This window comes from Pyrus communis, chromosome 15 (genome assembly GCF_041283825.1).
Source record: "Pyrus communis isolate YQ-2024b chromosome 15, ASM4128382v1, whole genome shotgun sequence".
Taxonomy (NCBI): domain Eukaryota; kingdom Viridiplantae; phylum Streptophyta; class Magnoliopsida; order Rosales; family Rosaceae; genus Pyrus; species Pyrus communis.
Genome location: NC_142579.1, coordinates 21,588,445 through 21,601,009, shown reverse-complemented (window position 1 = coordinate 21,601,009; position 12,565 = coordinate 21,588,445). Strand labels below are relative to the sequence as shown.

The 12,565-nt window shown below is 38.8% G+C and overlaps 2 protein-coding genes across 2 annotated transcripts; both read right to left on the bottom strand.

Moving 5' to 3' along the window:
• Positions 1–657: 657 nt before the first annotated feature.
• On the bottom strand, positions 658–7,201 carry LOC137730046 (uncharacterized). The gene is made up of 3 exons (XM_068469115.2): positions 6,821–7,201; positions 6,467–6,606; positions 658–1,235 (listed from the first exon to the last, which is right to left on the bottom strand). The coding sequence occupies exons 1-3, from the start codon at positions 7,068–7,070 to the stop codon at positions 1,092–1,094; spliced, it is 534 nt and encodes a 177-aa protein (XP_068325216.2). The 5' UTR covers positions 7,071–7,201; the 3' UTR covers positions 658–1,091.
• Positions 7,202–11,749: 4,548 nt separating this feature from the next.
• LOC148690685 (uncharacterized) lies at positions 11,750–12,241 on the bottom strand. The gene has a single exon (XM_088684985.1). The coding sequence runs from the start codon at positions 12,239–12,241 to the stop codon at positions 11,750–11,752; it is 492 nt and encodes a 163-aa protein (XP_088541111.1).
• Between the last annotated feature and the right edge of the window lie 324 nt (positions 12,242–12,565).

Sequence of the window (12,565 nt, the reverse complement as noted above, 5' to 3'; positions counted from 1 at the left end):
CGATCATATTTAAGTTGGTGACGATGAACATGTATCATCAATTAACAGCACTCATACAAACTGGCATGCAGGTATCATCAATTATCATCAATTAACAGCACTCATATTTAAGTTCGAATGTGAGAGGCCGATTATCATGTTCTTGGAGGCGCAAAAGGTATGTAATGTTCATTTAAACTGGCACGCATGCTAAAACCCTAATTGGTGATCTGCTAATTACTCTTAGTCATATGGCGATGAATCGAACATGAAAGATCATGGATTAGTAATTAATCGCATTAATCTTGCAGTTGCGGATGTGTTGTTGTGGAGGAATATAAGGTGTATATTGAGAAATGTGGGGTGTATGTACAAAATATAAGGTATATATTGAGAATATGGGGTGTGGGGGTATTATGGGAAAGTATGTGGGGTTGTATTAAGATAATTTTTAAGTGAAAAAGCAAACGTTATACGTATTAAGTATGTGAGGTTTATTCAATAATTTGTGGGGTGTTAATATAATAAGCCTTTTTATTTTCAGTTTGTGCATCTTTCTTTATACCGTTCTTCTATATTCCTTCTTCAACTTTTTTGTATCTCATTTCTTTCATGTATTTATCATCTTGATCTCTAACACAAAAATAAAAACTAAAAACTAGAAAATAAAATTAAGGGTTACCGAACAGGTTCATGGCATTGATACTAAGCTACGCATTCATTGTTTGATAAATACAAAAGAAGGTGAAATTGATTAGCCTAATAAAACGGAACTAAGTTCCCCTTGGGCAATACAGTTTGCAGCTAATTACAACAATTTAAAGGTTTAACCTAATCTGCAAGAGTGGTATACGTACGACCGTGTCCAAGTTCAATGAGTTATGCATGACATCTAAAGATTCTAAACTCTGGAAAAGCTATAGGCCATGGCTAGTGAGCAAGGACGTACAATAGTGGAATCTGTCAGTCTAAAAGAGAAAAGAGAATATGAAGGTATTGGAGAGAGCGAAAGGAGTAGCTGCTTCTGCTTGTTTTTATTGGTGGGAGAGAACGACAGAGAAATCAAGGGTTCTGATGAGATCATAGGGTGGTGGTGCTGCATGCATAATATTTCAAGTTCCAACCTCTGCAATGCTTTGCAAGGCAGGCCTCCACTGCTTCCCAGCACCTCCACCACCATGGTTCTTTCCCACACTTCTGTAGCTTCTGCCGTTGTTAGTGCTTTTGCTGCCACGGTTGCTTCCCACACTCTCCATCTGAAGAAATTAATAAGTATTTTAAAACCATGCATCGATATCTTTTCTATTAGATTATAAGTTTAATTAAGCATACCTAACTAAGGTTGTTGACCAGATTAAGCCTAAGCAGTCATGCATTAACTACACGTCTTCTAAGAAAAACATAACTTAATCATTTGGTTAGGAGTTGAAACTACTTCTATCAGTTATGATATTGGTAGAGGAAAATGAAATCTCTGAACCCCCACCAAATATTTGCTAGAAAAGAAGTGTATCATTTTGCAAATCGTAAAGTGATACCCTTCGACTGTCATCATAAATCTGACATTCCTTGAATAAAGGGGTAAATGCATCCCCATGAACCATTGGAATGGAAGACTTAGGGAATGATGACATAAGCCATGCCAGTTACTATAAACTTTGCACACAGAAAATTATTTTTGCATACACTTTTAATTCTTCTGCATATCCTATATATTTTTGTTCCTTTTTTAAATTTTCTTTGACTTATTCTATTTAAATACTAGAAATAAGCATGAGTATTCATGAAAATAAAATGAATGTACTCGGTGAGTGGATCGTACATAGTGGCCACCATTGCTTATTGTCAAATATGGCAACGCAAAATTCCAACAAATGGATGAGATCCTAACCATGGACGTATGTTATGCAACAACCATTAAAATACATGAAAGAGTTTTACTTTCCTTCACAATTCACTTATGTTTTGCAGCCGTATAATTTTAGATGAGCTAAATCAAGTCAATTGCGCAAATATGCAAGGGGAATCACATCAGATGACAAACCTTTCAATGAGTTATAAACATGTTTTTTATTGTCAAACCAAAAGGTAAACAACTCTTTAACCATTTTCCAAACCAAAATGCTCATGCGTTCGACCTTGTATTTGACCCTATAAATTTAAATTCTCAAAATATATTTTATCATTTCTATCTAAATATATACGTTCGACTCTTTATTCAACTCAATATACATGAGTATGAATTGGATGGTAGAGTTAGAAAAAATGGGGCCCGAAAGTTCAACAAATAAATATATATGTTCGACTCTTTATTCAACTATATATATATATATATATTAATTAGATGGTAGAGTTTGGCAAAATGGGGCCAAAAATGTTTTACAGTTCAAACATTTACCCAATACATAATCAGTGGTGGAGCCAGAATTTCATGTGAGGAAGGGCCTTTCACAAATGCAAAAAAATATGACGAATAACAGTTACAAAACTACTAACCAAAACTGTGACATCCCACATCGCCCAGGGGAGTGATCCTTAAATGTATATTTCAATCCCTACCTAGCACGAGGCCTTTTGGGAGCTCACTGGCTTCGAGTTTCATAGGAACTCCGAAGTTAATCGAGAAGGGGGCTAGAGCAATCCCATGATGGGTGACCCACTGGGAAGTTGCTCGTGAGTTCCCAAAAACAAAACCGTGAGGGAATGGTAAGCCCAAAGCGGACAATATCGTGCTACGGTAGTGGAGTCGGGCCTGGGAAATGGTCCTGCCCGGGCCGGGATGTGACAATTTGGTATCAGAGCCTAACCCTGGTCGCGTGTGTGCCGACGAGGACGTCGGGCCCCTAAGGGGGGTGGATTGTGACATCCCACATCGCCCAGGGGAGTGATCCTTAAATATATATTCTCACCCCTACCTAGCACGAGGCCTTTTGGGAGCTCACTGGCTTCGGGTTCCGTAGGAACTCCGAAGTTAAGCGAGAAGGGGGCTAGAGCAATCCCATGATGGGTGACCCACTGGGAAGTTGCTCGTGAGTTCCCAAAAACAAAACCGTGAGGGAATGGTAAGCCCAAAGCGGACAATATCGTGCTACGGTAAAGTCGAGCCCGGGAAGTGATCCGCCCCGGGCCGGGATGTGACAAATTGGTATCAGAGCCAATCCCTGGCCGGAAATGTGCCGACGAGGACGTCGGGCCCTTAAGGGGGGTGGATTGTGACATCCCACATCGCCCAGGAGAGTGATCCTTAAATGCATATTCCCATCCTTACCTAGCACGAGGCCTTTTGGGAGCTCACTGGCTTCGGGTTCCACGGGAACTCCGAAGTTAAGCGAGAAGGGGGCTAGAGCAATCCCATGATGGGTGACCCACTGGGAAGTTGCTCGTGAGTTCCCAAAAACAAAACCGTGAGGGAATGGTAAGCCCAAAGCGGACAATATCGTGCTACGGTGGTGGAGCGGGCCCAGGAAGTGATCCGCCCTGGGCCGGGATGTGACAATTTGGTATCAGAGCATAACCCTGGTCGCGTATGTGCCGACGAGGATGTCGGGCCCCTAAGGGGGGTGGATTGTGACATCCCACATCGCCTAGCGGAGTGATCCTTATATGTATATTCCCATCCCTACCTAACACGAGGCCTTTTGGGAGCTCACTGGCTTCGGGTTCCACGGCAACTCCGAAGTTAAGCGAGAAGGGGGCTAGAGCAATCCCATGATGGGTGACCCACTGGGAAGTTGCTCGTGAGTTCCCAAAAACAAAACCGTGATGGAATGGTAAGCCCAAAGCGGATAATATCGTGCTACAGTGGTGGAGCGGGCCTGGGAAGTGATCTGCCCTGGGCCGGGATGTGACAAATTGGTATCAGAGCCAATCCCTGGCCGGAAATGTGCCGACGAGGACGTCGGGCCCCTAAGGGGGGTGGATTGTGACATCCCACATCGCCCAGGGGAGTGATCCTTAAATGTATATTCCAATCCCTACCTAGCACGAGGCCTTTTGGGAGCTCACTGGCTTCGAGTTTCATAGGAACTCCGAAGTTAAGCGAGAAGGGGGCTAGAGCAATCCCATGATGGGTGACCCACTGGGAAGTTGCTCGTGAGTTCCCAAAAACAAAACCGTGAGGGAATGGTAAGCCCAAAGCGGACAATATCGTGCTACGGTAGTGGAGTCGGGCCTGGGAAATGGTCCTGCCCGAGCCGGGATGTGACAAAAACACCATAATAACACATGCATCTATAATATTTTATATTTTCAATAATCATAATTGTCTCTCACGAATTTTCATATTTTGAAACCGTTGTATGATAACCTCATTATCTATACTATTAAATTTAATAAGAAGAAGTGATCAAAAGGTCCAAACTATAACACTTAAGTAAGATGTAAGATAGACGAGAAACAATAAAAAAAAAATTATAGAAAGTAAGATAGATTTTACAAATAGTATTGTTTTTGTTGAATTAATCTGAATTTTATACGAAAATAGGTATGAAATTTCAAGAAATGAGAAGAATAATAGCTCTTTCACAGAAAAGTTTTTTGTTTTAATTAAAAGTGAACGGGTTTAATGTTAAGAGATTTTTTTTTTATAATCAAAATGTTAAAGGTTATTGATTTTATGTCCAATAAATAAATATTAATTTAGTGTTGGGATTAAGCCTGACAATTCCTAACACGACCCGATAATCCGACACGACATGACATGAAATTAACAGGTGTTTGGGTCGACACGATAACGAATCAGGTCATTATCGAGTAACCCAATAAGCAAAATATTAATTTTATAATTTTATAACCCTAAAAAAATACTATAATACTTATATATATATATATATATATATATTAATTTAACAATTTTATACCCCTACAAACTATAATAATTATATATATATATATATATTAAATTAAATTTAAAAAATTGGTGACCATTGGATCGGTTGAGATTTAATCTCAACCGTCCATTGTGCATTAGGTTGGAGGCTATCATTATCTTCTCTCTCATTCACTCTGATCTTTCCAGTCCAGACTTAATCCCGCGTCGTCTCCTTAATCCATATCTCTCTCGCATCCTCTGTTCACTTCCTTCAACTCAACTCCGACAGCCACAAGAAAACCACACACAGGCAAGCACACGCTAAAGGTATGAATTTTGTATTTTTGGGTATGCTGTGTTTTTTTTCAAAAACTAGTGATTTGGGGTTTTTGTTAAAATTAAAATTAATGGCTGGGGATTTTCTAGGTTCGGGGTTTTTGGGGTTTTCTGATTTTGAAGATTTTGGAGTTTCTGGGTTGGGGCATGTTTGCAAACATTCAAAAAATATATTTTTTTTAACGGGTCAGGTAAAGTGACCCCACCTGTTAAGGACCCGTTAAGATAACGGGTGTGACATGACAAGACCCTTTAAGATAACAGGTGTTACACGAAAATAACACAAACACGACAAATACGACCCTTTTACCAGGCCTACTTGGGATGGAATCAAATATCGGAATTGGAATTTTAAATAGGAGATAGTTTATAATGTGTTTTGTATTATTGACTAATAGGAGAAGGGTTGTAAAGAAGAATAATGAAAGATGTTTATTGGGGAAGGGCTGCAAAAAAATGTGAGGATAGGCCTAGCCCTATCCTATTCTCTTCTTCCCTCCGCACATAACCCCTCACTTTCGGTGGTTGCGGAAACTTATTTGTGCCATGCATACCTAAGTAGAATATTACCGTGACATCTCGTAACTAATTAATAATTATACAATATTATGTATAAGGTTTTTTTTCTTCATGTAACAGTTAAAGTACTAATTATTCAATAGTATTTACAAGTTCTCTTTTCATATGACAGTTAAGGGATTCGTCTCCAAATCATGCTTATACTACTGTGGTGCTGCATCTTACCATTTTTAATGGGCACTCCTGAGTGGGGTGAGATTCTTACATATATATATATATATATATATATTATCCTAAAGAGAATTTGTAGTGTGCCGGTACACAATTTGGTACAATAAATATCATTATACAAGCAGCGGTGGTGGGATAATTGAAAAAAAAAAAAAATAAATAACCACTTATATTGTAACATTTAGAATATTGGATAGTGTTCCAAGAATATCTAATTTTTTTATCCTAGGTAAAATGTCTAACAAAAAGAAAAGATTTACCCAAAATTTGCTAAAATTGTTTTTTTTGATGTTGTTTATTTTATAAACTAACAAAACTTTAACAAAACTGTTAAAGATGCTCTAACAAATTGAAGTGACAGACAAAAGCAAAAATGCCCAACACACATTCATAAATAAGTATTCCCGCACTACTGAATAACAAAAGACAAAGTCTACAAAGTACTTGATAATCCGAGTTTCATATCATGGAGTTATCACGTCAATTTTGAATGACCAAATTACCCTAATGAGTTCATATGATTCAACTATGATTGATGCCAGGATGGTTTAATTATGAAGGGTCTTTAGGGTCAAATAATTTTATACTTACCTTGATGGAATTGTTGTTCCCGGACTTCAAATTCTGAACCGCCAAGTCCTTCATTTTCATTTCCACACCAAACCCACCTCTATCCTTCAGCAACTTTCCCAGCTTCGCAGACTTTTTGGCAGCAAACTCCTTCAACACATCTGTGCTTATATAACAAAAGAGACCTAATATTTTAAATGTTTAAATTGTCATATGGTGAGTTTCTTTGCTAGAAAAACGTTTATATTGTCATACTGTGAATCGGATGTAACATTTACATAATCTAACGGAAAAGCGTTGTTCTTTAAACAAAGGAAAGCCTAATTGATTAAAACTCGTTGCTGGAAAACTGAAAAACGAAATTAGAAACTTGACCTTCAAAACTGATGAGGCGATAAACCTGTCCAATGAGTAAAGTGTCGTCTGGTCTGAGAAGCTGGAGCTGCTTCACTGGAGCTCCGGTCTCAGACTTCATAGTGGGAGAGTTGACGACAAGAGCCACGTAGTGACCAGGGTTCGAAGTCATGACCTCATGAGCGCCCACAGACCAGTAAATCCTCTCGATCTTGTTGGCCGGGTGCTGAATCACCACCGTCGCTGCCTCCGCCGCCTGACAATTTCCCATGTCAATGGCCGGTGATATATATCGATCTCCTCAAATACTCAAAATATCAACTGGATGGAACCCTTTTGGTGAAATTGTGATGGTTTAGCTCTAAAACGAATAGGGTGGTGGGTTTTGTTGGTGACAGAGGTGACGTGGAGTTTGGGGTTTTGGGACTCTGGACACCCAGCTGCAGACCCAGCAGTTGCTAATAGTAAATGAAATCTGACTATTTCAAGTTCGCCAAAGCACGTCAAGAATCAAAACTCAGAAGGGATGTGACAAACTGACAAACTGACAAGCACAAAGCACCTCGATCTTACGTCCAATACCAAGAAACCTTTAAAACCAAAAAAAATACAAAAAATGGAAGCTGGAAATTTCGGAACCAAAGATTTGGGGTGCAGAGAAATGAGAGGGAGAAGGGTGTTGGGTGCTGCTTATATAATATAAGATTATAGATTATGGTTGAACGCCAAACTGCAAGAAAAGCAAAAATTAATAATATGGGAGCAGACGTGTTAGATCTGCAAAGCCACTTGGTTGGGATCTACAGGGAGGGAGAGAGGGACCATGGGGGCCAAGGGACCCCATTGGATCTTTAACGCCATGGAGAAAATATGGAAGAATTTGTTTTTCAATTTGATCTAAATTAGAGCATATATTTGGGGTGTGAGTGAGATTGTGACTGATTTCATTGCTTGACCATTCTCCCCAAACATGTCAATGCCCTTGCCAAACGAAACAAGTTAGGCTAATCCTTAATTAACAATCTTTTTTGGTCAACGTACCATAATCTTAAAGGTTCAATGTGTTTGGGAGGGTGAAAGAGCAACCAACCACCCTAATGAGGTTGCACCAAACTGCTTGTCCCACCACTATTTGCTCCCACTGCAACATGAAAAACCATGCATGCACCACGTTCCTTCCACCACCAAACTGCATATTTCTCTCGTCTCTCTCAATTGGAGCTCCCTTTATTTAAAAATATAGTTGAGATTAATAGTTTATAACATAACTAATAACTTCATTTAGTGAAAATTACTATATTGCTCCATTTTAAGTTGTGCATTAACTTAGTAAATAAGGCATTACTCTTCAACGCAATGCATGCGTTTCAAATTTGAACTCTCTCCTCTCCCATTAGAGAAAATGTGTTAGTGAAAATTACAATGTTATACTTGGTTATTAAGATTATTATAGGATTTTCTTTGGTCATATTTATTTTTGTGCTTTGTTTGGTCCATGTTCAATATTGGGCTTTATTCGGTATGGCAAATGAGTCCATACTCATTTAGCTTTTCAATGTTTATTTTTGGATTGGCAAATGAGTCCATAGCTATTGTGGTCCAACTTACAATTTTCTAAGAGCATCTTTAAAGGAGATGTTAAAATATTCACATAAGCTATAATAGTAATAAAAGACTGCACTAATATTCTCCAATCGAAATGTCAATTCTTATGTGGCGCTGACATGGATTGGCAGTTGCTGTCAAATTTGACAGCAGCTTCAAATATTTTTTTATTAATTTTTTTTATGAGAAACGATGAAACTAAAGGCAAATGAAGAAGGGTTAAGATCCTCTTCGGATCTTAACAATCCTGATCCCTGCGGATCAACCAGAAAGCAACAGCCCCTGCTGCAAACTACGTCGTCGCTTCGTTCCCCATCTTCCCAGCTACCAGAGATCCATCAGTTTGACATGAATCTGGGCTTGGGCATCGACTTGGCTCAATGGATCTCAATTCGGCACGGTTTCTAGAGTAGCAGTGGGACATCAACTTGGCTCAATGGGCATCGACTGGACGACGACCTTCACCGGTGAAACAGTCGGGCATCTTCGAGAGACGTTGTCGACCCCGTTCTGCAAGTTGCGTTTGATTGTATCAGTGTCGGGTTCGAATTGGGTGCGAGGGACTTGCTGGAGAGAAGTCTTTCTTGGTGAGGTTGCATTTGATTTTATCAGTGTCGGGTTCGAATTGGGTGTGAGGGACTTGCTGGAGGGAAGCTTGCAGAGCTTCAATGGCTGAAGGTGTGAAATGAAGAAATTCGGGGGTTTTGAAAGAAGTCAAAATGGGTAATAAAATAATAGTTTAATAAAATAAAAGAAAAAAAATATTATAAAATAATATTTAATTTGACATATCGAGTAGAGAGCAAAATTTTGAAAAATATCAAAATGCCACATAGGCTGTCAAATTCAAATTTTATGTTTAAAATTTGACATCTCCTTTGGAGATACTCTAATGCTTTAAAAACTCAGACTTTTTTTGGTGCAATTTTGTGTTCAATTTTTTCTTTATATACACATGGTTCTTGATATTGACTTAACTCATCATTTTGGTCTCTAATATTCTAAATCAATAAATTTAGTCCCTAACATTAGGTGCCACACATCAATGTGGTCTTTTTGTCAATAATCCGTTAAATCCTCCGTTAAAAATGCACGTGCTGTCTCACGTGACCCTTTAAGAGAGGGCATTTTCGTCCAATCACCTCACTTGTTGAATTTGGCAGCAAACATTTGTTGATTCACGTGCTAACTCGACTTTTTCCCTTTCTTGCTGAATTCGGCAGCAAACATTTGTGATTGTTTCCTTTCGAAAAGTTAAAATGAGGCATTTTTCCCACTTAAAAAAAATGCCCAGTCATTTTAGTAAATGGTTTTGTGCAAAATGCTGATAGCATATCATTCCAAAAGAAATATACCATTCCCAAATGACATATGTTCAAACACATAAGAAACAAAATCTATTAATTTGCATATTTCATTGTCAATAGCATATCGTTCCAAAAGAAATAACCATTGATCATAACAGTATACCCATTCAATTCCAAAAGCATTAAACAACAATAACATCTCATGTTTTCGAATGCAAAAACAGAAAACCTTAAATATTTAGATAGTTATCAAAGACTTTAGGTTAAAGTACAAAAAACTACCTCAACTATTGGTGTCACGACACTTTCATACGTCATCTTTTACAATTGACAATGTCATACCTCATTTTACGAATTTGTGCCAATGTCAGACCTCCGTCAGTTTTTCTGTTAATTTCTCTGTTAAATGTTGACATGGCCAGAGACGAGACCCACTCACTAATCTAACTAGATAAAAAAAAAAATTAAAAATTAAAAATTAAAAAAAAATTAAAAATTAAAAACTAAAAAAAAATAAAAAAGGGCCTAAGGGATCAGGCCTTCCCTTTCCTCCACCCGCCCTTTTTCTTCTTCTCTTTAACATCCATCAAACCCTTCCCCGTCCCCCAACCTTCCTCCACCACCCTCTCTCTATCCTCTTGCTCTGGGCAACCTGCAATGTGCAACCCCCAACCTTCGTCGTTGTCGAAGCTCGAGCAGCTTCACACCTTAACGCAAAACGATTCGAAGGTGAAATCCCAACCCAAATCGACAACCTCACTAGGTTGAAATGGCTGGTTCTTTACGACAACCAGCTCAACAAGCTCGACAATAACCAGATCTCCGGTTCGATACCGACGGAGTTCGGAAACTTGTCGAATCTTTCTCTTCTCTTCTTGTGGCAGAACAAGCTCGAAGGAAATGTTTCACCATCGATTTCCAAATGTATGAATCTTGAGGCCATTGATTTGTCACATAACGGCTTGACCGAGCCGATTCTCAGAGGGCTCTTCAATCTCCAAAATCTCACAAAACTGTTGTTGCTATCTAACAACTTCTCTGCTGAAATTCCGCCGGAGATCAGAAATTGCTCGTCGCTAATTCGGTGTTGGGCTAGCAGCAACAAACTCGCGGGAGAGATTCCACCCCAGAAAGAGAGGGTGGTGGAGGAAGGTTGGGGGGACGGGGAAGGGTTTTGGTGGCTGTCGAAGAGAAGAAGGAAAATGGTTGGTGCGGGTGAAGTAAAGGGAAGGCCAGATCCGTAGGCTATTTTTTATTTTTTTTTAGTTTTTTAATTTTTAAAATTTTTGAATATTTAATTATTAAAAATATATTTTATTATTTTTTAATCTAGTTGGATTAGTGAGTAGGTCCCGTCTTTGGCCACGTCAGCATTTAACTGACAAATTAACGGCAGGCTAACAAAAGGTATAACATTAGCACAAATTCGTAAGATGAGGTATGACATTGTCAATTTCAAAAGATGAGGTATGAAAGTGTCGTGACATCAATAGTTGAGATAATTTTTTTTACTTTACCTAAGACTTTAAAAACACAACTAAGCTGCCAAATTTTCACCAAATCCTTCAAGGCTTGCATGGCTTTCCTCTCTTTGCACCAAATCCTTGGGTTGATTGAACATGTTAAATTGGTGGAATGGTGGGTTGTGAGCTTGAAACCATGCCTCTTTCTTTGCATGTACCTTTTCCCATGGCTCTTCCTCTAACCACTCTGCTGCCCCTTCCTACATACATACTCAAGATATCAATACACAACTTCACATTAAAAAAATTGAAAATAAAAATGAATTAGTCCACACCTTCCGCATCTTCCACATACCTTATTACAATTAAAAAAAAAAACATAGATTTCTACTCTTCAAACTTCACACATATATGTCTTGTTTGAGTTGATGTAGGCTTGTTGTTAGTAGATTGAGTTACTCCTTGAGTGGATTGACTAGTAGATGCTTGATTTTGTTGCTTTCCACATATCTTGGAAGTATGGCCTTCTTGTCCACATGACCTACATGCATATGGCTTGGTATAAATCCATCTTTTCAACTTCTTCCCTTCATGACTTGTAACTGGGGGCTCTTCACCAGGATGTTTAGACCTTTTTTCTTTGGTCTTCCAGTTTGCTTCTTGTAAATGGGAGGATCAATTTTGGTGGTCTCATTACTAGGCTTGTCCCATTGATCTTGGCCAGGCAATGGTGAAATAACTGATGCATAAGCCCTTAGGTATGTTGCTTGCTTGTAACAATCAACAACATACATGGTAACATCTTGTCCCTTCCTCATAATACAGGCAATAGCATGAGGACATGGGATTCCACAAAGATCATATCTCCTGCAAGAACAAGTTTTAGCACCCAAGTCAACTGTAGCCTCTCTTCCATGAAGGTGTGAGACTTGATATTTCATATCTCCAACTAGATATGAAATGCAATGCCCACTCTCATACTTGAATTTTTCAATAATTTTCTCAATTCTTGGCCCCACCAATCCTTTCCATTTCAAGGCATCAACTCTTCTATTTGCCATCCTCATTGTCAGGTTCTTTCTCCAAGGACGAAAGAAAAAATGCTTCGCGGGGAACTCGTTTCATGTCTTTCATTGGGGGAACCGGCCTGGGTGCTCTAGTCGGAGCGGGATTTGCAACATTGTCAAAATTGGCTTGTCCCTTGCCTTGACAATTTATGCATTGAAAGCCTCACACAAGTTGTTAAGCAAGATGTCACATTTGTAACATGTCCTAAAATATGACCTACTCCAATTATATGCTGGTTTAGCATGTAACCAGTCCCCAAGCATCTTTATTTTCTTGTTGCAGGTTATCCATAATGTCAGGGATTAAATTTATTAATTTCAAAT

Excerpts from the sequence above, each read along its gene's own strand:
- LOC137730046 (XM_068469115.2), bottom strand. The coding sequence starts at position 7,070 with ATGGGAAATTGTCAGGCGGCGGAGGCAGCGACGGTGGTGATTCAGCAC. Across the intron at positions 6,607-6,820 it reads TCGCCTCATCAGTTTTGAAG|ATGTGTTGAAGGAGTTTGCT; the intron begins GTCAAGTTTCTA and ends ATATAAGCACAG. Across the intron at positions 1,236-6,466 it reads GGAACAACAATTCCATCAAG|ATGGAGAGTGTGGGAAGCAA; the intron begins GTAAGTATAAAA and ends TAATTTCTTCAG.
- LOC148690685 (XM_088684985.1), bottom strand. The coding sequence starts at position 12,241 with ATGAGGATGGCAAATAGAAGAGTTGATGCCTTGAAATGGAAAGGATTG.